The sequence below is a fragment of the Lithobates pipiens genome, unplaced genomic scaffold, assembly GCF_037356315.1.
Source record: "Lithobates pipiens isolate NorthernLeopardFrog02 unplaced genomic scaffold, aLitPip1_a1.2 Scaffold_16, whole genome shotgun sequence".
In the NCBI taxonomy this organism is placed as follows: domain Eukaryota; kingdom Metazoa; phylum Chordata; class Amphibia; order Anura; family Ranidae; genus Lithobates; species Lithobates pipiens.
In genome coordinates, this window is record NW_027507748.1 from 211,982,646 (window position 1) to 212,009,628 (window position 26,983).

Genomic DNA, 26,983 nt, shown 5'->3' on the forward strand with positions numbered 1-26,983 from the left:
TATCACTGAGTATGGCTGGGTATCTCCGAGTATGGCTGGGTATGGCAATTTATGGCAGGGTATTGCAGAGTATTGGCGGGGTATTGGCGGGGTACTACAGAGTAATAGCAGGGTACTGCAGAGTATTGGGGGGTACTCCAGAGTAATGGCAGGGTACTGCAGAGTAATGGGGGTTACTGCAGAGTAATGGGGGGTACTGCAGAGTAATGGCAGGGTACTGCAGAGTAATGGGGGTTACTGCAGAGTAATGGGGGGTACTGCAGAGTAATGGCAGGGTACTGCACTGCAGAGTAATGGCAGGGTACTGCAGAGTAATGGCGGGGTACTGCAGAGTATTGGGGGGTACTGCAGAGTAATGGGGGGTACTGCAGAGTAATGGCAGGGTACTGCAGAGTAATGGGGGGTACTGCAGAGTAATGGCAGGGTACTGCAGAGTAATGGCAGGGTACTGCACTGCAGAGTAATGGCGGGGTACTGCAGAGTAATGGCGGGGTACTGCAGAGTAATGGCAGGGTACTGCAGAGTAATGGGGGGTACTGCAGAGTAATGGCAGGGTACTGCAGAGTAATGGCAGGGTACTGCACTGCAGAGTAATGGCGGGGTACTGCAGAGTAATGGCGGGGTACTGCAGAGTAATGGCAGGGTACTGCAGAGTATGCACTGGTATTGCAGTGTATTGGCAGGGAATTGAGGGGTTAAATTCGGTGAGCAGCGATGTGGGCACTGCAGATGCAGCCCAAATCGCTGCTGACACCGATCTCTTTCCCCTCCGCTGTACCGATCGGTACAGAGAGGGGAGGGAGGAACCGGCGTCATAACATGACGCCGGTTTGTTTACAAGTGATCACTCCGTCATTTGACGGAGCGATCACGTGGTAAATGGCCGCGACGAGCGGCCGTTTACCGTGATCCGTGATGCGCCGGGTCCTGTGGACCCGGCGGTCACGGATGCTCTCGAGTGCGCGCCCCAGGGGGCGCGCGAGAGCAGAATTCTGGGAGGCCGTTAATTAACGGCCTCTCAGAGTTAAACAACCGCCCTGAAGCCGTTAATCGGCAATGGGCAGTTGTTAAGTGGTTAAAGCTAGATCACTAGCTATATAGGTGAGGTGAATATAGTGATGTATACTGCGGTCAGGGCACAGACAACAACCACTACACAGCAGCAAGATAGGAAATCAGCCAAAAACGATTGGTGTGTACTGTGTTGAAGGTACACAGAACACCCACTGCTTCAGATGCTAACACACTACACGAGGCCGCCTCAAAGGCGGCCTTATATAGTGTGGGGCGTGCACTACACAGCCTGAGCTATGATTGGCCACAGGCAGGATGCCTGTGGCCAATCATGGCTCTCCTCGCTGCTGGCGCTACGATTGGCCAAGCATGCGGGGTCACAGTGCATGCTTGGCCAATCATGAGCCAGCAATGCACTGCGCCACCGCAGTGCATTGTGGTCCGCGCACGCCACTCGAATTTTGACGCGAACGGCCCAAACGTTCGGAATTCGCCGAACGGCCGAACAGCCAATGTTCGAGTCGAACGTACGTTCGACTCGAACACGAAGCTCATCCCTACCCCTGAAGCAGTAAAAAAAAAATCCATGCCGTAACTTACAATATGTGTAAAGAGCAAAAGAAATCCTTAGCTTTTATGCCTGCAGTTTCTAGCAGACTTATTTTCATAGTGTCTCTCAAGCTAGCCATAAACAGCGAGAATAATGGATGTTCACGTGTTTGAAAAATAAAGGTTTGCTAAGATTTGGGCTCCTATTACCTTGTCATCAGATTTAATTAAAATTACGGTTGCACAAAAGACATCATCAAACCATGGATCAGTTATCATCACACATAGTGGAACCAATGTATGCACATATGCAAATTAGAAGGTAATTTGCCCTGTAAAGTGGAAGTACTTGTCACACACTACAAACAGACATTGTAAGTAAACAAAAGCATACTTTAGTATCTGACATTGACAGTTTGACATGAGTGAATGCATGTTCACCCACCAGGTTTCCTAACAGCGTTTTTTCTTTTCAGACAAAAATGTAAGTGTTACTAAACCCAGGACCCTGCATTCACTATACCTAATCTCCCACAGTACACAGAACATGGAAATGCAATTATTTTAGTAAATATAAACAGCTAAATACCTTTTCTCATCAGCAGAATATAGCAGTCTTGTGATTTCTATCAGTTCCCGGTGCAGCTTGTAGGAGGAGTTTTCATACTGCACTGAGCTGTTATATGAGGCTGCAAGACAGTACTGATTGGTCCTGTGCTAATCACATGCACTCCGCCTAGAAAAAAAAAACCTCTAGCAATACACACCAAACTGAGCATGTGCAGGCTGACTCCAAAGGCTCTGTGTTATCCGGACTTGTCCATGGGGACAGCGCAGGGAGGGGAGGATCTGTGCATACAGGATCAAGCAGACTTTTTACACAATGCAAAGGATTAGGTTCCACAATACGTATATCAAGCATGCTTTACTGCATATACAGATTAATTTTACTGGTGTGGGTTTAGTAACACTTTAAGGCTTTAGAACCACTTTAAGGCGTCTCTCTTATCAAAGCCAATTAACCCAAATGTATTAGCCACATATAACTGTTGAGAGAAAAATGAGCCTTCCGCTTTTTAAAATATCAATTTTTACTTCACATTTGGCACGTGTAATTGCATGCCATCATCAACAGATAATGTTGTTTAGCGTATGAGACGTTGGACAAAAATAAATGTTGTATGTCCAATTGTTTGTTGTGGGAACATCACACAAACTTGCCAATAAACCAGATAAATTGGTTGCGTTAATTCTTCGATTCTTAATCAACCTGTTCCATTCTCATCTATAGAATTTAGTGACCAGTTTTTGTAGTCTCAAGCCGCGTACACACGGGCGGACTGTCTGGCCAACTAAGTCCGTCAGACAATCCAACAGACAGTCTGTCCTACTTTCGAATGAACGGACTTGACCACACACGATGAACAAACAGTCCGCTGAAAGCTTGCGCGATGACGTGTACAGCACGTACGACGGGACTAGAAATACGACGTCCAATACACTGCAATGCAACCTTTCGCCGTGTAAATCCTTTCTGAGCATGCGCCATACTTAGTCCGTCCAACTTGCCTACTCACGAGCGGACTGTCCGCTGAAACCAAAGTTGGACGGACTGTATTACGGAAATTCCGAAAGACTTAGTCCGCCAGACTGTCCGCTGAAAAAGTCCGCTGAAGCCCACACATGAGCGGACTGTCCGCTGAAATGTGTTTCAGCGGACTAAGTTGGACAGACAGTCCGCCCGTGTGTACGCGGCTTCACACTACTGTCTTTCCCATTATTTCTTATTCCCATTGAAAGCTCTTATGATCAGGACTTTAACATGTTTTTATGTTCTTTATTGAGTTAAGTAGTTTGGATATATTGTTGCATATTTTTTTGGCGTTATTTTATCTTTTTCGATGCTGGGCACTTTTAACCCCTTCCTGCCCAGGCCATTTTTCAGTTTTCAGTGGTGTCGCACTTTGAATGACAATTGCGCATTCATGCAACACTGTACCCAAACTAAATTGGTATTTAATGACCACTGAGTTTTTTACTTTTTGCTAAATAAACGACAAAATACTGAAAATTTGGAGGGGGAAAAACGTTTTCTTTATTTTTTGCTAATTTTTTCTTGATAAATTTAGGCCAAAGTGTATTTTGCTACATTGCTACATTGGTGAAAATAAAGTCCACAAACTGTGGTATATATCTGAAAATTTAGCAATCCTGATGTACTGACTGCCTATCTCATTTCTTGAGGCCCAAAAAAGTAAGGACAGTACAAATACCCCCCAAATGACCCCTTTTTGCAAAGTAGACAGTCCAAGGTATTTAATAAGAGGCATGGCAAGTTTTTTGTAAAGTTGTAATTTTTTTGTCACAATTTTTTGTGAAAGGAAACAAAAAACAAAAAAAAAAGTCAACATATTTTCACCAGTGCACTAAAGCAGGATCTTTTACCGGGTGTGGCAGTAATCAGGGAAACGGACTGGTGACAGTACAAAAACATATTTTTTTAAAATAGTTTTTGTTCAATTTGTTTCAATTTTTAATTACATTTTCTTCCCTTTTTTCTAACACACTGTGACCAGAGCTATATAATGTTACCATAGTAACATTGTACTACTCTTGGAAAGTGAACAGGATTTTTTATTTTTTTTATACATTATGTTTGCATATAGCAATGCATTACATTTCTATAAGCAAGCATTTTACTGAATGAAACTGTTTCATTCAATCTGTTTTGTTTTGATTAGCTGTGATTTGCTAGAGCTAATCACGTGGTACAGATGTGCTGTGATTGGCCCTGTCTATACCATGTGATCACACTGACCAATCACAAGCTAGCAACACAGTTGTATTCAATGGATGGCATGAAAGAAAGCGATCAATTGTTTACAACTGTCATGTGACCTGCTGTGATACATCATGACGATCACATGATACACGGCCGATGACAAGTCACGCTGCTGCGTGGCCCCGTGGCTGCACGATCGGCACAACCTGACAGGACATCATATGACACTCAGTCAGGATAACTGAACCACCACTCGGCTGTCAGTTTGCTATTGGGTGGGCAGGAAGGTGTTAATGCCAAACTCAGACAAATAACTAAATACACAGTTGAAGAACCCCAATGGGAGTTGTTTTACCTGCCAAAATATTTGTGTTTCTGTCCAAGCAGTCTTGAGATTTACACAGCATAGCCCTGTTAGGTCAAGCAGGGGACCTGATTTTTCTCTGCTGCAGTTAACCACTTGACCTCCAGAAGACTTACCCCCCTTTATCACCAGGCCATTTTTCTCTATGTGCCCCTGCGTTAATTTAACTGACAATTGCGCGGCCATGCAAAGCTGTACATTAATATATCATACTTTCCCCCACAAATAGAGCTTTCTTTTAGTGTGTTTTTTTTTCTTTTTTTTTTGGCGCTATAAACAAAAAAAGACAGACAATTTCTGAAAAAAAACACTATTTTTTATTTTGTGCTCTAAAACATGTCCAATAGACATGTGCAATTCATTTTGTAATGAATCAAAATTCGGCTAAATATATACGAAAAACTATCTGAAAAAAATAACGAATTTTTGACTAATACGAAAGAAATTATAGCGAAAATAACGAATGAATTTGGCATGATTCGTTCATTCATTAAAGGTCTAACGAAACAAAAGATCAACTCAGAGTAAATCTTAGTGCTGGTTCACACAGGGGCGACCTGTCAGGCTCCATGCATTGCAATAGAACCCTTCTAATAGGAGTGACTCAAGTCGCTCTGACTTAGAAAAAGGTTCCTGTACTACTTTGGGGTAACTTCGGAGTGGCTTGCATTGACTTCTATACACTTTGAAGCCGCCCCTGTACAGTCCAATCAGCTGTTTAATTTTGTGTTGGAGGTTGGATTACTGACAAAGTGCATTTCTGAGAACTGAGTGAGAAGGGTGTTGTATTGTATTTGAGCAAAGGAGAAGAGATATTGCCATTGTTTGTGTTAATGGATTCAATATACAAACCAGTTTCCAAACTACGAATCGTTATCACGAATATATATACACAGTATCTCACAAAAGTGAGTACACCCTCACATTTTTGTAAATATTTTATTATATCTTTTCATGTGACAACACTGAAATAACAATACAATGTAAAGTAGTGAGTGTACAGCTTGTATAACAGTGTAAATTTGCTGTCCCCTCAAAATAACTCAACACACAGCCATTAATGTCTAAACCGCTGACAACAAAAGTGAGTACACCCCTAAGTGAAAATGTCCAAATTGGGCCCAAAGTGTCAATATTTTGTGTGGCCACCATTATTTTCCAGCCCTGCCTTAACCCTCTTGGGCAAGGAGTTCACCAGAGCTTCACAGGTTGCCACTGGAGTCCTCTTCCACTCCTCCATGATGACATCACAGAGCTGGTGGATGTTAGAGACCTTGCGCTCTTTTACCTTCTGTTTGAGGATGCCCCACAAATGCTCAATAGGGTTTAGATCTGGAGACATGCGTGGCCAGTCCATCACCTTTACCCTCATCTTCTTTAACAAGGCAGCGGTTGTCTTGGAAGTGTGTTTGGGATTGTTATCATGTTGGAATACTGCCCTGCGGCCCAGTCTCCGAAGGGAGGGGATCATTCTCTGCTTTAGTATGTCAAAGTACATGTTAACATTAAAGGGTTCCCTCAATGAACTGTAGCTTCCCAGTGCTGGCAGTACTGATGCAGCCCCTGACCACGACACTCCCACCACCATGCTTGACTGTAGGCATGACACACTTGTCTTTGTGCTTCTCACTTGGTTGCTGCCACACACGCTTGACACCATCTGAACCAAATAAGTTTCTCATCAGACTACAGGACATGGTTCCAGTAATCCATGATCTTAGTCTGCTTGTCTTCAACAAACTGTTTGCAGGATTTCTTGTGCATCATCTTTAGAAGAGGCTTCCTTCTGGGATGACAGCCATGCAGACCAATTTGATGCAGTGTGCGGTGTATGGTCTGAGCACTGACAAGCTGACCCCCCACTCCTTTAACCTCTGCAGCAATGCTGGCAGCACTCATATGTCTATTTCCCAAAGACAACCTCTGCATATAACACTGAGCATGTGCACGCCACTTCTTTGGTCGACCATGGCGAGGCCTGTTCTGAATGGAACCTGTCCTGTTAAACAGCCGTATGGTCTTGGCCATTGTGCTGCATCTCAGTTTCAGGGTCTTGGCAATCTTCTTATAGCCTAGGCCAGTGATGGCGAACCTTGGCACCCCAGATGTTTTGGAACTACATTCCCCATGATGCCCATGCATTCAGCAGAGTAGTTGAGCATCATGGGAAATGTAGTTCCAAAACATCTGAGGTTCCAAGGTTCGCCATCACTGGCCTAGGCCATCTTTATGTAGAGCAACAATTCTTTGGCATGAGGTGCCATTTTAAACTTCCAGTGACCAGTATGAGAGCATGAGCAATAACACCAAACTTAAAATACCTGCTAAACCATTCACACCTGAGACCTTTTAACACCAACGAGTCCCATGACACCAGGGAGGGAAAATGGCTAACTGGACCCAATTTGGACATTTTCACTTAGGTGTGTACTCAGTTTTGTTGCCAGTGGTTTAGACATTAATGGCTGTGTGTTGAGTTATTTTGAGGGGACAGCAAATTTACACTGTTATACAAGCTGTACACTCACTACTTTACATTGTAGCAAAGTGTAATTTCTTCAGTGTTGTCATATGAAAATATTTACAAAAATGTGAGGGTTGTACTCACTTTTGTGAGATACTGTACATACATAAAAATTTAATTGAATCAATATACATACAAAACGAATCGATTCGGTATAACGAATATCGACACTCTACAGAAATAATGAATTATCTGAAAAAAAAAAGTAACATAACGGATATAACAGAACGAAATGATATATTTTACGAATTAAAATGAAACCAAACTAAACAAAATCTCCTAAAGTCTAAAGTGCAAAAAAAAAATTTTAAAGATAGAATTTCTTCATACATTTAGGTCAATATGTATTCACAAAGTGGTTAAGTGACACTCAAAAACCTTTTCCCTCCCCCAGCCTGTGATTGGATAGTAAAAGGATAAGCTCATCTCTCTGTCACTCTGCACTCTCTATCAGTCAGTTCATTGTTAGCACATAAGCACTGCATCACAACTGATTGGCTCCTTGTGTTGCTTCTCTGAGCTCTGCTGTAAAGAGAGAGCTAACACTCAGTCAAATTCAGGTATTTGTGCTACATGTAATCTTAAAAAATGTGAATATAGAACAAAGCATTGCTGAGCAAATATAAAACAAATAAAATAAAAAATAAATATAATAATAACAACAATTAAAGTGAACCACAGAGCTGCCTTATTTAATAAAAAGATGGTGGGTACAGTTTCCCTCATATCTTCTGCTCATAAGTACATAAACAGTTTTTCCAGACAATATTTATTTCATGATTTTTCTGAGCCTCTCTTGAAGGCCATTTTGAAGTGCTTATGGATGTATATGGTATCTACATTTCTGTTTTACAGCTTTACTGTTTTCAGAACAAGTCTGCTTTTAATCAATATTCAGGGACGCATTTGATGTGATGTTCCTGAGCTTATCAAGCACAATATTGTAGCACTATCCTTGTAGAGCTTGCTGAATGTGGACTTCATAGGTCTCTTCCTAGTTACCTGCAGCTGGTTGCCAATGGTTCCCACTTAGGTGCAGAGGGTTCCTACTTAGGTGCAGAGGGTTTCCCACTTAGGTACAGAGGGCTCCCACTATGTTGCTAAGGGTCCCCGCTTGGTTACGGAAGATCTCCTACTATGTTGCTAAGGGTTCCCGCTTGGTTGCTAAGGATTATCCACCATGTTGCTAGGGGTTCCTGCTTAGTTGCTGAGAGCTCCTGCTTGCTAGCTTAGGATCTCCCACTTGTTCCATCCTGACTCCCGCTTGCTTGTTATTCAAAGATCAGTCCGGGTTATTTGTTTTTTTTTTGGATTTCATTTGGAATTTGGATGGGAGAAGGAATGAGTGGGATACTCCAACCTGAACTATTCACAATAGATGAGGACAACCATTGCGAAGAGCGAGTAAATATATGTTTATTATTTTAAAAAAAAAAACGCATTTACAATCATTTTAAGAGCTTCAGGAATGCTCCTTGAATTTTTTTCCCAAATATTTTTACTATATATTGTTTACAAAAAAGAAAAAAAATAAGAAAAGAAAAAGAGGAGTAAAAAATGAATTAAACAATCACCACAAATCAGCAGTGGTTAAATTGTCCCACATCACAGATATCTGGAGCAGCATCCATAATACGATCAAATAAAATTATGAGTATATCAGAACAACTGACAGATATAAATCAGGTTAGTTTCAATCATCATGGAGCATGCTCATTGCTACTCAGTACCATCTTATCAGGGCTGGGCTCAACCCTTTCTTCTCTGAGCTGGCAGCTCAGCTGTCGGCTAATTGCCAGCTCCTATCTCTCCACAGTGACTCACCTGTTGATGATATCTTTCTTGTCAGTCCTGCCTTCTTAAGCCATCCAGCCCAGATGATCTCTGCCTTCACCTTGGTCAACATCACAGAGACTATGTCCTGCCTTTCTGTTAAAGACTTGCTTGGCTGACATTACTTCTGGCTCCAGATCCTGCTTGGGGTTCCACTACGCTGATCCCTGGCTTCCTGACTTTCTGGCTTGTCTGACTATCTTTTTCCAGTTACCGAACTTTGGCTATGTTTTGGCTACGTTTGTTCTATTTACTTTTATTATTAAACAAGTGTGATTTAAAGCTGAATTTTTTTTTTGACCTGCAAGGGAAAAGGCATAATGAGCTAGTATGCACGCATACTAGCTCATTATGAAATACTTACTTTAGAACGATATTGCAGACGATCTACGCCAAGGGAGCTGACATGTTCCCTCGGCGTGTCTTCCGGGTATCGTGGCTCCGGCGCTGTGAGTGGCCGGAGCTGCGATATCGTCACTCCCGCGTGGGAGATTTCTTTCTGGCAAAGTCTGGCGTCTGCCGGGCTTTCAGCCGAAAATCCCCTGCTGTCAGCGGCTCATTGCGAGGGGAATATCTCCTAAACCATACAGGTTTAGGAAATATTTTTTTTACCTACAGGTAAGCCTTATTATAGGCTTACCTGTAGGTAAAAGTAAAAAAAAAAACTGTATACAACCGCTTTAACTGAACTTTTGTCTTGGTCCGATTCATGGTTTCTAACACCTCTACACACAAAATGTGAACTTGAGAGCCAAAAAAAGTGTCAGTAAATGTCAAACCAGGAGAAAGGATAAAGGAACATTCTCACTGCTACCTCCAGTAATGGAAACCAGCTAATCACAACAAAAGTGTGCCTGCTCACAGAGTATCCCAACCACCCACGACTGCCAATGCTACACACCAGACCCTCCAGCTCATATAGCAATAACAGTAGTTTCAACATTGAATAATCTGCAACCATACCAATGCTAAAGGGGCTATATTTGGAATCTGCAGCCATGGACCCCACAGTTTGTGAAACTTATGAGGGAATCCCTGTTGCAATAGAATTTGCCTTTCTTTAAGCAGGGTGGTGTTGACCTGTGTACCCTAATCCTCAAATGTAGAGGAAAGCCATTTTAACATAATGCTCTTGCGGGCCAGAAATAACAATCTTGATATGGATGTCTGGGCTTTTGGTGTATATAATTCCTCATCCAAGAATCCCAGGATACAATTTAATGGGTCATGTTGTAAAGCAGTCTGGAATGTAGTATCAATAATGGAAATAACACAATGCCAATTATACACCAGTTTGGGACATCTCTAGAGCACATGCATTAGATCTGCATGAGATCCTCCCCGTTTGGGACAATCTGGACTCTTTCTACGGTGCCATTGAATTTATATCCCATTTTATAAGCCCTGTACATGACAAAAAGTTGTGTTGGTGAAATGCAAACAAGTAAAACCTTTTCCAACACCTCTTGTTACATCTCTCCATCTAAACCAGCAATATGTTTATCTAATTTTTTCCTGCCCCGGAGCTGTTAATTACCAAGAGAACTATCCAATAGGGATTTATACATGGAGGAAATTAGACTTCACGCTGAGGCAGTCATCAGGCGTTTTAGCGCAAAAAATATAAAGCATCTGAAAACTGCCTCCCATTCATTGCAATGGGTGCTTTCACACCTGGACAGTGTGCTTGTGGCATGTTAGAAAAAGTCCTGCAAGCAGCATCTTTGTGGCAGTTTGGCAATAAACGGGCAGCTCTTCTGAAGCGATTGAAAAGCACTTTGGAAGCGCCGTAACACGGGAGTTTTTTTTCATATTCTTTATTTAAATTATCCAGCATACACAGAACAGCAAATCCTTTTATTCCGATACATGGATAGAGTGATCATAAATCAAACCAGTACAAACCGGAAGAACAACATCAGTTATGATTAATATAAGTGCATGGACGGCTGTACTGGAGTGCCCAGTAATCATAAAATCTGCAGAACTTAAACTGTTAAAAGAAGAAGCAACACTCTTAGTTCAAGTAATCATTGCTGCCATGAATGCAGGCATAAGGTAATTTTCATTAACTCCAGTGAGCTGAAAAGATACTAGCTAGAAAGAGTAGGAGAGGAAGAGAGTACAGTGGGGGGAAGACACAGGAGTTTTTAACCCCTTTTTTAGGGTTAAAAGCGCCCCGCCAGTGACCGAAAAGTGCCGCTTAAACATTGTTAAATCGCAGCTAAAATGAGCAGCGCTTTACCGCAAATGCACGGGTGGCCCCAGTGTGAAAGGGGTCTTATCTGTAGCGTTAGCTAACTGTTCCATAAATGAGACAGCAATCAATCTAAAAGAAGATTCCATGAATTGGGCTGAAAGGGTGTGATGGAGTTGAAGGTATTTGATAAAACCTATGAGAGGGGATTTCAAATTCCATTTGTATATCGTGAAATGATTTTAAATAGTCCTTAGCACATAATTGAGATAGGAACCAGACACCCCTAGAGTAGCAGTTATGAAAATTATAAACATCGTCCCTCCCAAATGGGTACATAATATAATACCCCACAATATCTCAATATTAGCTTCATCTCATAACAAACCTTGGGCATAAGGGTTAAGGTAGGATAATGAGGACATTCCCAAAGCCCGTCTGCCTCCAATTGCGCCAAAAGTGAATACTGGAACATGACAAAGGAACAGCTTGGATAGGATCCTTATGGTTCAAAACGTCCTAACCAGCAAAGTGTTGTAATTGAGCAGCCAAGAAATATATTATTGCAGATGGATCAGCTAATCCCCTACCATCTTTGGGTAATTGTAGTATAGGTCGACAGATTCTTGGATTTTTACATTTCCAAATCAAAATTCTAAAAAGGGAATCTATTTTTTAAACTATTGTAAATTGATCCATACTGGTGCATTATGTATAACAACTGCGGTGCCCGGATCATTTTAATCATATTTTCTTATTCTACCACAGACAGCAGAAGTTTACACCATGTTTTACATTTAAGTTTACATTTTTCCAGAAGGACCTATACTTTAGGTTATATTGTAAATACTCCTCTACTTTGGGATGAGCCAATACCCCTAACTATTTAAAGGAGGACACTACCTTAAGCCCTGTACACATGGGCCAAATGTTGGGAGACATTGGTCGGTAAAAAAAAATGGCCAAAATTCAGCCCATATGTATGCCACCCTCTTCCACAGAAGCTGGCTGGCTTCTGTCAGATGAGCATGCTGGAAAATCAGCAGCCGACCGACTCTTGATCAGCGCTCTCTGCCGGTGGCATCCCCCTATCAGAACCCAACAGCTCAACAGGGAAGATCGCTATACAAACTTTTCATAGTTACTGTAGTACAGCGGCTCCGGCTGGGGCTGACAAAATTAAAAAAACCTCATAGTGTGTACCAGGCTTTAATCTGTTGTGCACAATAGGGGTGTCACCTGCTGGGAATCTAATAGAAGAAGCACAGATTTGTCCCAATTATATGTGAATCCAGAAAAGGATACAAATATTGAGATAGTGAACATAAGAGAGGACAAGGACTCACCAGTATCTCACAGAAACAGTAGTGCGTTGTTGGTATAAAAGGCAGCCTACAATAGAGTTGGACTGACAGATCGCCGTCGTCAGCGGCTCACTCACAAGTGCGAAAAGGAGAGGGGAAAGTGAGCACCCCTGAAGTGTGCTCCTTGAATTTTAATGTTTATTTGCTTTGTTTTTTTACTTTTATTTTAATTTAATTTACCTCTTATTGTATCTTTCTCAGTGTTTACATGCAGATGATGCTGTCCAGCAAAAGTGGCAGTGAGAGATGTTTAACAGACTGTAACATTGCCATTGGTGCTTACATCTGTCACATTTTATTTACAAGATTCAAACCTTATTTAAAACAAAATATTAAACTGTTGCGGCAACTACTGTAACACCCCTAGCAGTGTTGTGTGTTGTCTCCCAACCACAGTCACTTTCGCTGCTGTTGCTTTTATATTTCTGCCTTTGCCCCTATTGCAGATTTTCTCTTACTTCCTGTTCAGTGAAATCATTGTCAGAAAGACAGGAAATAAGGGTAAATCTCATTAACAAAGCCCTGGATAGCAGAACAAAGAAACAATAGAAGCTCTTATTCTTCCCAACTCTATCCAAAACTAAAAATAAAATGTTTTTGGCTGTCCCATTGGTCAGACTTTTCCTGTCCTTATAAATGCAACAGGCAGCGAGAGAACATTTCTTCAAAGTGAGGGGAATTCCCCTCTTAAACAGTCATTGGAACAGGTGCTTTTATTGCAGGCATCACTAAATGGCGGACCGCAGTCCAAATGCATGGTCCAACCATTTAGTAGCTTTTTCTATCCCTTGCCATCGCTTTGTCATCCCCACAGAGCTGGCAGCGGGAGGCAGGACAGTTCTGGATGGAGGGGGGAGCTGGCCAAGGTTAACAAGCAGGTGATTGGCAGCTAGGATGAAGGGCTGTCCTAGCAACTAATCACTATCTTGTAACCTCCAACCTCCATCCAGACATGCTGCGTCTCCCTCCAATGTGTCGGTGTAAGGTAAGACAGTGAGGGGGGTAAAGTTAAAGAGAGTGGGGACATTAGTGTGAAGGGTGGCTAAAAAGGAGCAGATGACTGAACGTTGGGGGGGGGGGTGAGGATTGTAATATGGGAGGGTCTAAGGATATTAGTGGGGGGGGGGTGCTGAGGACAGTGATGTGGGGGGGGGGGCGGAAGACATTGAACTTGGAGGAGCCCGAGGACTGTAATGTGGGAGACTGATGACATTGAAGTGGAGGGGGCTGAGGACTGATGGGGTGGGCTGAGTACTGATGTGGGGGGGCTGAGGATATTAAAGTGGGGGGCTGAGGACGGTCATGTGGGGGGCTGAGGACATTAAAGGGGGGGACCTAAGGACTGGAATGTGGTGGCAGCTGAGGACTGGAATATGGGGGGAGCTGTGGACTGGAATGTGGAGGAGATGAGGACATTACAGTCGGGTGAGCTGAGGACTGATGTGGGGGGCTCAGACTGATGGGGGGGTTCTGAGTACTGTAATGGGGGGCTGAGGACTGTAATGTGGGGAGCTGATAAATGTAATGTGAAGGACTGAGGACTGTAATGTGGGGGCACTGAGGACTGCAATGTGGGGGGATGATGTAAATAGGGACAGATGACAGTACTGTTGGGGGAGAGGGGGGGTCATGTCAAGTAATTGTAAGAAAACTACTCTGGTAAGGGGCGGAGGGGTCTGATGTAAAAGGGGAGCTGAGGACACTCATCAAGAGGAGATCATGATGTGAAGGGGGAGGGCACTGTTATGTGCAGGCCTCTGCTGGAATACTTTTACTGACCATACCTCGTTGAATTTTAATAATACCACTGCTCTATTGGAAGATGTAACCACCACTCTTGTTCTGGTGATAACTGTACAAATGTTAATATCCCATCATTTACTGTCTCGGTTACAATGGCCCAAGGTCACATGGGGCCAGAGAGAAGGGATCTACCTAGCAGTAATAGAGACAAAGAGGCAGCAATGACCCTACCATACCCTATTCAAAACTAAAAAAAGTTTGCTATGTATACACTTTATCTGCATAGATCAGAATATCACAATTCCCCAACAGAGGTCCTTTGACAAAGTTGCATAGTCATTCCTAAAGAATAAGCCCTTGTACACACGGTCAGACATTCCGAACACAAAATCCGTCAGATCTTTTCCGACTGATTTTGTCCGAAACTGGTGTTGCATACGCACGGTCGGACAAAGTTGTCGGAAAATCCGATCGTTCGGAACGTGATGACGTTCGTTCGTTACGACGGGACTACGTTCAGGCTAGTAGCCAATAGCTTTGGTCTCGTAGTTTGATCTGAGCATGCGTGGCACTTTGTCCGATCGGAATTCTCTACAACTCTGTTGTCGGAAAATTTTATATCCAGCTCTCAAACTTTGTTGGTTTGACATTCTGACAGAAAAAGTCCGATGGAGCCCACACACGGTCGGATTACCCGACAACGCGGTCCGATCGGACATTTTCCGTCGGAATTTCCGACCGTGTGTACAAGGGCTTAGAGTTTCCTCTGCACTTGTCCTATGTACAAAGATTTAAATACTGTACAGTTGACATCTTTTTAGCTTGCCACTCATTTACCAGTTTTTACAGATGTACAAAGTTAAAGCAATTGTAAAGGTAAATGAAAAAAACAAACAAACAAATAAACAATATAAACATGTCTATACTTAACTGCTCTGTGCAATGTAATTGCATAGAGCGGCTGTGACTCGCCTATTCTCGGGGTCCCCTGCCGGTGCTCCCATAAGGGCACTGATGTGTGCTTGCTCCTGAGCCCCATTGCTGTTCCATTGACACAGACAGTAAGACTCGGCCCTGCCCCCGCTCCCTCGTCACTGACTTTGATTGACTGCACTGGGTGTCAATGTCTCCCGGTGCCCCAGCAAAGCCATCGAGACCCGGAAGTGAGGGGAGAAAAGGGCTGCAGATGTGCACAGGGCTGGAATGAATGAGGGCTCAGGTTAGTAAAGGGGGAAGGGGGGATAATGATACCTTAACATTTTTTACCTAAATACATAGAATGCATTAAGTTAAAAAATGTTTAAGCTTTAAAACCCCGTTAACGGCTTCTCATACATTACCAAGTGAGACCCTCCATTATTATAAAGTTCTATTTTATTGAACCTTGCAGAAAAATATTCCCAATAGAAACTGTATAATTTTCAAGCTCTTGGGAGTGTTCGACTGGACCTAACTTAGCTTGAGGATATTTTGTTGTGCAAAATAAATATCCCTTTGAAATAGAATAATGGTTGGTTCTAGCTTGAGACGTAGGAAGTGCCTGGGGCAACAGAGGCAGAGGCAATCTTCACCTTTCATATAGGTTATTTAAATGTAATTTGCGATGAATATGAAGCCAATAAAATCTGAGAAGTAAGAATCAATATGACTAGTTATACTGTATATATATATATATATATATATATATATATATATATATATATATATATATATACTCTAATTTTTGTAAATTATTATTATTATGTATTTTATTATATCTTTTCATGTGACAGCCCTGAAGAAATGACACCTTGCTTCTGAAGGACGTTCGGTGCGAATTCAATCCAACAGCTTTGATGTAAAGTAGTGGGTGTACAGCTTGTATAACAGTGTAAATATGCTGATTTGCTGTCCCCCCAAAATAAGACAAGCAGACTAAGGACATGGATTACTAGAACCATGTCCTGTGGTCTGATGAGACCAAGATAAACTTATTTGGTTCAGATGTGTCAAGCTTGTGTGGCGGCAACCAGGTGAGGAGTACAAAGACATGTGTGTCTTGCCTACAGTCAAGCATGGTGGTGGGAGTATCATGGTCTGGGGCTGCATGAGTGGTGCCGGCACTGGGGAGCTACAGTTCATCAAGGGAACCATGAATGCCAACATGTACTTTGACATAATGAAGCAAAGCATGATCCCCTCCGGAAACTGGACCCCAGGGCAGTATTCCAACATGATAAGGACCCCAAACACACCTCCAAGACGACCACTGCCTTGCTAAAGAAGATTAGGGTAAAGGTGATGGACTGGCCAAGCATGTCTCCAGATCTAAATCCTATTGAGCATCTGTGGGGCATCCACAAACAGAAGGTGGAGCACAAGGTCTCTAGAACACCACCAGCTCTGTGTTGTCGTCATGAAGGAGTGGAAGAGGACTCCAGTGGCAACCCGTTAAGCTCTGGTGAAACTCCATGCCCAAGAGGGTTAAGGCAGTGCTGGAAAATAACGGTGGCCACAAAAAATATTGACACTTTGGTCCAATTTGGACATTTTCACTTAGGGGTGTACTCACTTTTGTTGGTTTAGGAATGAATGGCTCTGTGTTGAGTAATTTTAGGGGACAGCAAATTTACACTTTTATACAAGCTGTACACTCACTACTTACTATATACATTGTAGCAAAGTCTAATTTCGTCAGTGTTGTCACATGAAAAGATAGAATAAAATATATACAAAAATGTGAGGGGTGTACTCACTTTTGTGAGATACTGTATATATATATATATATATATATATATATATATATATATATATATATATATATATATATATATATACTCTTCCTTTTGCTTCATAAATGCTTCCATATCTTCAATGGAAAAGAACTGTTGCCTTCAACGTTTGCATGTCAAACCTATCACAAACCTGGGCAATTCAACAAAAATTAACAAGCAGAGGTTACCCGCCATAAAAAAAAGCTGTATGTCAAAACAATTGTTATCTCCTGAATTCCAACCTTCTGAGCCTTCTTTTTGGTGAGTAAGGCATCTTCATATTGGGCCTTCATATTGAAGGCCCAAAAGGGAGATTCAGGAGGTTGGAGGAGTCAAAGCAAATACAATATAAGCTGAATTCCATGCAGATATAAAAACACATAGGGGAGATTTACTAAAACTTATGCACACAGAATCTGGTGCAGCTCTGCATAATAACCAATAAGCTAGCAGGTTTTATTGCCAATGCTTAATTGAATAAACTGAAGTTAAGAACTCATTAGTCTGCTGATCCACCTTCCATTGTCCAGTGACAGGCTGGAAGAACGACCAAGACCTTTAAATGCTACTAAACTGCAGCAAAGGAAAATCAGGTCTCCCTGCCATACAGGGCTGTGCTGTGCAACAAAGCTGTGCACATTTTAGAACTGCATGGACATGAATACATCCTTTATCGGGCAAGATAGCACCATTATATGTATAATTCTGTCTATTTAGCCTGGAGTTCAACCTTATGTCTATATCTTTGGATCCTGTCATGGGTGCTCAACCTGTGGCCCTCCGGTTGTGGTGAAAGTCCCATCATGCCTTGGCCTTTGGGAGTCATGCTTGTACCTGTCAGCCTTCCAATGCCTCATGGGACTTGTAGTTGTGCAACAGCTGGAGAGCCACAGATTGATCACCCATGTTTTGACATACCATTTTTACTGAAGATGGCGGCTTATACATTTTTTTTTAAAATCATATGATCTGAATTTTATCTAACCTAGATACTATTGAAATTCAAAGGCGTAAATAAGCTGACCAAGGCCAGTGCTCATACCCTTTAAAACAGCAGCAGTGGAGCAGGTTTGGCTTCAGTAAATTTCATTTTGATTTGTTTCCTATTTCCTTCACTTTTTTTGTACAGTGTGTATTGAATAATTCCACATGTGTACATTAAGACAAGAAGATAACCAAGGACAAGGCCAACAAAGACAGGGTCTTTGGGTCTTGGGTCTTGGGTGCCAGTATTTTTATTTTTTTTTGTGGAAAATTGAAGTTTTTCTATGAAAAGGTGCATTTACCCACACATCTGGACCAAGATAATTTTCCCATCCTGAGTCATATGATATCACTGTAGATAGATGTTAGCCTTGCAAGTTTAATTCTGACCCATAATGGGTTAAATATCAGCAGAGAATGTCCTAAATAACCTTTCTTAGCAGACACTGTGCATTCAATATTCCCATTTTCTCATCCTTTCCGTTTTAGAAGTAAATTTGACTCTTGTCTAATTCTTTTCACACATTTACATTCTAACCAGTGCTTGCCTTCTTCTAAACTAAGCAGCATCTATTGCGTCATCTCAAGCATGATATAACTAAGATACGGGTGCATGGTTCATCACCTGCACTAATTATTGTAACACCAGCCTTTGCAGCATTCCAGAACAAAATTACACAATTCAAAATCTATCACCTCCTCACATCTGGCCTCTAGTTATACTTTAATCCAAAACCTTTGTTGTGCTCCTGAAATTGTTTTGTCCTCTTACTTTTGCCAGAACTTCTCTCATTCTGTTCCCCATCCCTGGAACCCACATGTGCTATTAAAGGTAATGTATAGTCATGGCATACACTTCATTTTATAACATCAGCATTGTAATGACAATACAAACAATAGTTATGTTTGACAATCCAGTATAAACTTACATGAAAAATCTCCTTTCATGTTGTGAGTCCTGCCTGTCTGCTGGCCATTTCTTTTCACAAGTTCCTGACTTCCCTGCATGCTTTACAGCTTCTCTTCGGCTGTTTGCTTTCAATTTTTAAGGACTACATATCCCATGGTACCTTGCTCCCAGCAAGCATTGATTCCTATACTGACTCTGCCTCCTGAAACTCCTGTTTTAAACACCCCTGTAGTACAAAAGGCAGGCTCTGTGAAACTTGTGACAGTAATGTTTATAATATGCTGTACATGTAAATTACTCTCTTCATAAAGCTTGCATATATCCACTAAGGCAGGGGTGCCCAACCAGTGGCCCTTGGGCCACATGTGGCCCGCGGAGCCCTTTGATGTGGCCCACGACCTCCTGCTCTGGGATGGCGGGTTGGCAAGCCTAGATTGTAGGTTTTCTACCCACCATGCCAGAGCATCAGTGTTGTGAATGAAGCCAGTGGTAGAGGAAGCAAGCAGCTGTGGAGCAGAGCCGCATAAGCCAATGCTTCCTGTATAGCACCGGCTCCTGTCATAGGGGGAATGATACCAAATGCACTCTGCCTGGGACAGCAAGTTTATTACTAAAATCACAGTGTATATATGGACATATCTGTTTTGCAGTGGTTACTGGGCTGTTTTTAAACTGATCCTCAGGTGTAGCGCAGTGTACCTGTGGCTTACCTGCACTGAGCCATAGACTGGTTTTACCTGTGGGTTTGGTGCACTTTCAGAACGCGCACCACACCTGCAGGATATCATAGAATTCTATGGCAAAGTACAGCTAACCTGCAGGAAAGCCACAGGTGTGGGTAGACCGCAGACCATCAGTGTAAACGTAGCCTTAGGCCCCTTTAACTTGCTCTGTCTGACCCAATCAAAGCCTCCAGTCACCTCTATGGAGCGGCAGATGTAAACAGACTTGTGTCCGTTTACACCTGCCTCCTTCCAATCCGATCTGCTAAAAAAAGGAAAGTGGATCCGTCCCTTTCCATTTGATCAGATGAGAGGGCCTATAGCAGGCTTTCTCAACCTTTTAACCCTAGAGGAACCCCAAAAATAATTTTTATGTCTCCAGGAACCCTTACTAAAACCAAATCATCAAGGCTCAATAGGAACAATGCTCCTTATATTAGTGGTCAATAGGAAGAATGCCCCCCTTAAAGTGGAGTTTCGAATGCCACCCTCAAAGACAGCTAAAAAGATATTTGGTGTCATGCTGCTGGCTTTTCTAAGTGGTGCTGAACCTTGAACTCTGTAGGCATCATCAAATAGGTGGTTCATCAGCCACAGCTCAAGGAACCCCTAGCAACCTCTGGAGGAACCCCAGGATTCTATGGAACCCTAGTTGAGAATGGCTGGCCTATAGAGTAGAGTGGGCTGTGTCTGTGTCCGCATACGTAGAGTGGACGCAGGACTGTAATCTGCTCATTTTGGCCTGCGACTAGTTACTAAGTCGGTTAAGTGGCCCTCACTCTTCAAAAGGTTGGGCACCCCTGCACTAAGGCAATATTGTTGATCGGAAACTCTTGTACAGTAAGTGCTATAAAAACTGTAAACTCATAACAGAGTGAGAAGATACAATTTAAAGATTCTTAAATTTCACATTTAACTCTTTAACTTTAATATTGTATGTCTGCTAATTTTCTTACACATGCTGAGTCTCGAAATTTAAATTTGATTCCAATGTAAATAACTCCTCAGAGCTGTAATATTGCCTTAATCTGGCACAGCACATCTATGCAATAATGGATTCAGCAAATGGCTTTAACAGACCTAGACTCTCAGAGCGCCTCGTCTGAGAGTTTTCTCACTTCGCTCCTATACACTAGAAGAAATCTTTATTAAAGTGGTTGGCATACAGTTTTAGAGCCTGTGAAAACATCCAGTAGATGTTTCATCATTTTGTTTTTCTTATAGGCTAAAAACCTAGGTAGACCCTGACTCTACACAATACTGTATGTTCAGCTTTCTCTAGACATAGGACCAATGTAGTGATGTCATTAATAAGTTCTGTACCATGTTAGCCATAGATGGTATCTGAAAAGTAAAACGGCATACCTTTCATTGGCTGAGAATATGATAGGCTATAAGCCATTGAAATCTTTTTAAAGCAGAAAACTGAATGTTTTTGAAAGCTTTCACCCGAAATATATTCAGTTAGCATATGAAAGGTATTGTCTGGATTTGTGGTTCCCAACTTGGGATATGTGTACCACCAGGAGAACATGCCAGGGCATTTGGGGGTATGCAAAAGAATTCAGTAATGGCACCACCTAGAAATCCTGTATCATTAGTTGCTAGGATTCAGGCAGCTGGGTCATGCAGCATCATGCATTTCCATGGTGCAGGGGAGGAAGAGGAGGAGACACATACACATTGAGGAGTGGGTGAAAGGTACACAAGGTGCAGGTCACCCACACTAAAGAGGAAAAGGAGCTCAGCTGCACTCCAGTAATGACCAGTACAGATGTCCTTTAGCTCATTACACTACTCAAACCTCTGTCCCACTCCCATTCTCAGACCCACTGATTTCACAAATCATATCTGTGGACATGTTCATAATAGTGTTAGTAAGTAAGTGAAAAAAGTTTGGGAACCACTGGCCCACATCATTGCTAAGGCTGGGAACACATGAGTCGAACGTAGGGAGACATTTGCCGGTTCAAAAAAAAATGTCCGACACTCGCCCCATCTTTATGTCAGCCTGCCTGACAGAAGCTGGCCAAGCATGCTGGAAAACCAGCAGCCGACCAACTCCTGATCAGTGCAGGTAGAACGCTGTACTTACTTTGCATAGTTAGTAAAGCAGATCCGACCGGAGCTGTCAGTTTTTTTCATTCAGCCAGCTGGGTTGAACAGAAAAAAACGAATAGTGTGTGCCAGGCTTAACAATGTGTCAGACGTACCAGCCATTTCTATCTATTTATGTTTCTTTATTCATCTCTTATAAAAATCAAGAAGCACCTTTTTTTTTTTATTTACAAAGAGCCTTTAAAGTGTTCTCATATGTTACATAAAAGGCAAGATGTCTGTTTTTCAAGCTGGCATTTAGTCCCATTATGCATTGTTTCAGTAACTGTTGGGTATTTGCATTCGCATAGGCAAGCTGCATCTTCTGTTGGGTTCAAAACAAGCTTGCAGTTATTTTAAATAGCCAATACAAAAACCCACAAATAAAATGAGTAATAGAAGAAAGAAGAAAACTACAGTAAATTTGGGAAATTGATATCCTGTTAATCATGCGTTTGCTCCTGATAATTTACTTAAACAACCGGTCCACCTAAAACTCTGTTTTTAGTGGATGTTGATGAAATACCTGAACTTGAGTTCTAAATTCTATTAAATTGCAGTAGCCATTGTAAGGGGGTTCCACTCTGCATGTTCAACCATTATTACAGGGAGATCTTGCTGTGGTAGTATCCAAACATTTAAATAATAAGGGGCTGACTCAGCTCTCACGGCTATGCTTCTAATTTAAGTTCACTTTTTGGTGAACTGTAGCCTATTACAAGCCTGTTGCATTAGCCGTTAGTAACTTGAATATACTGCACTGAAAATCACACAGCTGTTGTCCAATTTGCACTCATTTAAAAAAAAATGATTTTTGTCATTCTGTTAAATACCTATCTGCTGGAACCTGCTATTGTCTGGCTTACAAGCTCCATACTTATTCCTTGGCAGGTAGACAATGGCATCTTGTGTCAGAAAATATCTACAGCTTGATGAGCAATTTGATGGTAGAATTATAACTTGAATTAGGTATAGTCTAGAGAAAATTGTGCTTAATTATTTTGCTTTAGTGGATATTAAAAACCTTAGGCATTCTAAAATGAACTACTCAAAATAATTGCTCTTTCTCTAACAAATGAACAAGGCAATAACCATACAGGTTATGGTGAGAAGGGACTAAAGTAATTAGAAAGCCCTCCAACCATACAACAAAATGTATTCCCATGTCTCAAATCACATTTCCCAAAATTAAGAAGATTAATCCTCATTTCCGGACAGTGGGTGGAGCCATTCAATAATTTTTTTATGCCCCAACAGTCAAACAAATACTAGTTTTTTTGCATTATACCCACTTCTTGTTTTACGTGGTAATATAGGTCCATTTATACCGGCCTGCAGTACAACAATGGACATTCACCTAATGTCAGACATAAGTACCAATGCAATAATTCGCAGTAATCATCACACTAAAATCAATAGGGTGTTAGGCAGACTTGTTGGTACACAAAGCCAGTTAAAAGGCTGACATACAATAAGCATTCTGGTTGTCCTTGGTCTAATCCCTTCATATGTCAAAATGCCAATGACCAATAGTGACTCCTGTGTTGATATACGCTAACTGAGGCCAGATATCTGGACAACTTTGTGAGTTGCCATATTGTATATTAAGTCTTTTTGCATACAGTAGGCATTGTCCCTTGTGTGTGATATGCTTCTAAATGTATTTTTTACCTTTATGTATGTGAATCTTTTAAACAAGAAAGGCATATGGGCCTTTAGAAGGCATTCGATTACATGTTTTACTAAATTAGCTAATAGTCACTGTTTAATTATTGTTACAATGGCTAAATGCCTAATAAATTAGAAGTATATCACAACTCCCCAAGGAATTCTGGATGAAGGATCACAGCAGTAGACATGTATAGGATCACAAATCATTCTGCTTCTAGATTCAATGCCAGCTGTCATCCTTTACTACAGAGCCAGTGCCAGAAAGAGAAAAATATGCTTAAACAGACTCTTGCTGAATCAACAACCAATAATTTGGTTGTTGCGCTAGACACTTTTTAGTTGAACACTAATGACTTTAAGTATAATACCAAGTTCCCAAGAACATTTCACTGCTGCTTGCATAACTGGTGACATTCACAGTAATAGCACTAATTTAGTAATAACATCCTAAAGAGGTAAATATTAATATACTATGTGCTCTATGGGAGACCAACAAATACAAAGAGTACTGCAAAGAGTAAAGAGAAGCAATATGTTTAAACCATATTAAAGTTAAGTGCCCATACTGTATCAACTTATAAAATATGAATAACTAATGAGAACAATATTACACAAAAGGTGTATTACTTCATATGTAGGAAGCTGTTTAGATGGAGTTTTAGGAAGCAGGTAAATTATCCAACCAGTTCTATGTATAATGCATCAACAAGATAAAATATAGTTATGGAAAGTTATAGATGATAGTCATATGGAGAAAGAGGAGGAATAGAGGTCATATTAAACAGCTATATGTAGAAATAAGAGAATGAATAGGGAGAACTTTTGCTGGGAGGACCAGAAGTTTATGACACTTTTATTTCTAAAATAGTAGGGATTTGTAAGGATCAAATGTAGATCTATAGTTAAAGCATACATAAAGATATGTAAGCTATAAACATAAGAATAGAAAAAAATTAAAGCTAATATAATAGATGATTGGCCATAAAGCTAAAGAGCATTACTGCACAGTTCGTAATAAATATTATAGTAGATATAAGCTACTTGGAAATAATGGAGAAGTAGGTAGTTACATGCATTACACAGGGAGATGAGATTAGACTAAACAAATTAGAAAGGAATAGCATTCCCCTGCTCTCTTGTTTCTAAAATGCCATCCTAATTGAGATGTCTGTCTTCAGGTCATTCATGCTCTTATTACCAGTGGATCCTGGACATGTACTGAAAATAGAGGACAGTTGTGGCACACGCACACAGTACATACAGGAGTATTCTTAAACAGAAAAATGCAGAATAAGCACACCTGCTCTGAAATTACTTTACATATACAGCAAAGAAACCCACCTTATTGAACAAACTTACGATAAGTGAATGCATTTTTGCATTTTCAGTCTATACTAATGAGCAGTACAGTATCTCATGATTGTCCATATATATATACATACACATGCATACACCATTCTATCTATCTATCTATCTATCTATCTATCTATCTATATATCTATCTATCTATCCATCTATCTATCTATTTATATTTATTTATCTCTCCAGGCTCAGAGGTGACATGCAGAAATTAACAATTATCTCCCTATTTTCCACGTTGCATACACCCACTCCTCATAACTATTCATTACAAATATTCTCAGCAACATAGGATGTACTCTGGCGGGTAAAAAAAAAAAAAAACTGACACTTAAGAGAAGAAATGGTTAATGTGCCGTACATCCAGGCAGGTCCAGCCCGTACCTCACAATCCCATACATGACCAGGATGTTGCCGAGGAGCCCCACCACGCACACCACTGAGTAAAGGGCAGTGATCGCCACGGCCATAATTATTGAAGCATGGTTTCTGGAGACTTGGCCTGGGACACTGAAGCTGCTGTTGGACGTGGGAGAGAAGGAGAGGTTCTGTGTGGCATTGTAGAAGAGGATGTCTGAGTACAGTCTGGAAGTGGATAGCTCAAGCTCCATATTCAAGCAGTGGGATAATGCTTGCTCTTGCACGGCTGCTAAGTACAAGTGGTACCCGAGTCTGGGTTGCCGTGGAGACAGCAGGAAAGATGTTGAGGGCAGGATGCTCGATTCTCAGCTACTGAAAGGAAAGGATGGAGTGGAAGAAAGAAAAATACTCCTTCTCTCATGAATGCAGATCCTCCTCTACCACCCTTTGCTTTATTAGTTCCCTCTCCAACAGTTACTCCTCCTACTCGTACATTCTCTTCACCCTCAAAGACGTTCTCTGTTTCCTCTAATCATATTTTGTTCCTTACAGCAATACACTCACCTTCTATGCACCTCTTATGGCTTCTATGAATAATTCTTACATACCTCCAGTAAATCTTTTCCTTTCACTTTTCAATATATTTATCTCTCTCTCTGCTTCATTACCTCAGCGAAAAAGCCCCCTTATCAGTTTCCTTTTTTATCCGTCATACTTCTGCTGCAATTTATGACTTTCTATATTCCTACTGCTAATTAAGGTCTCACCTTATTATTTCATCTTGTCTTCTTCACAACCCTTCAAAAAAAAAAAAAAAATCACAGTTTGCCTTTTTTATATATATATATATATATATATATTTTTTTTTATACTTTTTCATTGTGTTAAATACTTTAGCCTTTTGTGTCTCATTCTCGACATGTCAAGGTCAATCAAGCGTACTTTACCGTTGCTAATTAAGTGTGATATGATTAGCAAAGAATCTGTTTTATGCTGTCATAATGACAAGAATCATATTTGCCTTGAAATAAACAAATACAATTCATATAAACAGTGACAAAGCTAATTAAAGTCAGAAGCTGACACCTCAGGCAAAGCTTTCACATCAATAAACAAGAGATGATATACTAGTCAAAATATGTTGATATTGAGAGCATATTCAAGGGTGTTTCTATAGGCGCATTTAGGGCACGTAAATCATATTTAAACCCAAGAACAACAATATTGCAGCCAAACACTTTTTAGCTATAGTGGCTGCATTGGTCTTCTTTTTTGCTTTTTCCTTTACTTAGTGATCCTGCCAGCAATACACTTCTTGGTTCTAAGGTGACAATGCTTACTTACTAAGCTATTTTCACCCTAGGACAGAAAGTGTGTTAAAACAGCTTTCCGTTGTTTCTACTCCATTACACAGGGGGATGCGTTCCATAGTTCACAGAGGTAAGCTCGGCATTCATTTTTTTTTTGGGCAAAATAAACAGACTTCTATTTTTTCTCAACCAAAGGCATGCTTGAATGAACTGAGAAATAGATGTCAGCTTGTTTTTTTAGTAAAAATGCTAAAAGAGAGCGTCAGGACCTGTGGCTTTATTAACAAATGCAAATTTCAATATACAGCCTTTGGAATAGATAGGGAAAAAATAAAAAGGAGTGGTCTGGTGTCCCCGGTAACCCACCTCCATCCCTGAAATATGCAACAAAAGATTCGCTCTAATGGGACTTTAAATGAGGTGGGCACCATTTGGCCAAAAAGCATC

The 26,983-nt window shown here is 41.2% G+C and overlaps 1 protein-coding gene across 1 annotated transcript in view; it reads right to left on the bottom strand.

Annotated features, from left to right (window-relative positions):
- LOC143982344 (delta-type opioid receptor-like) overlaps positions 1–25,632 on the bottom strand; it is a 48,763-nt gene extending 23,131 nt beyond the window's left edge. The window contains exon 1 of the mRNA XM_077480980.1: positions 25,251–25,632. Within this exon, the coding sequence (XP_077337106.1) occupies positions 25,251–25,477 (227 nt within the window). The 5' untranslated portion in view covers positions 25,478–25,632. The remainder of the gene's footprint in view (positions 1–25,250) is intronic.
- Positions 25,633–26,983: the final 1,351 nt, after the last annotated feature.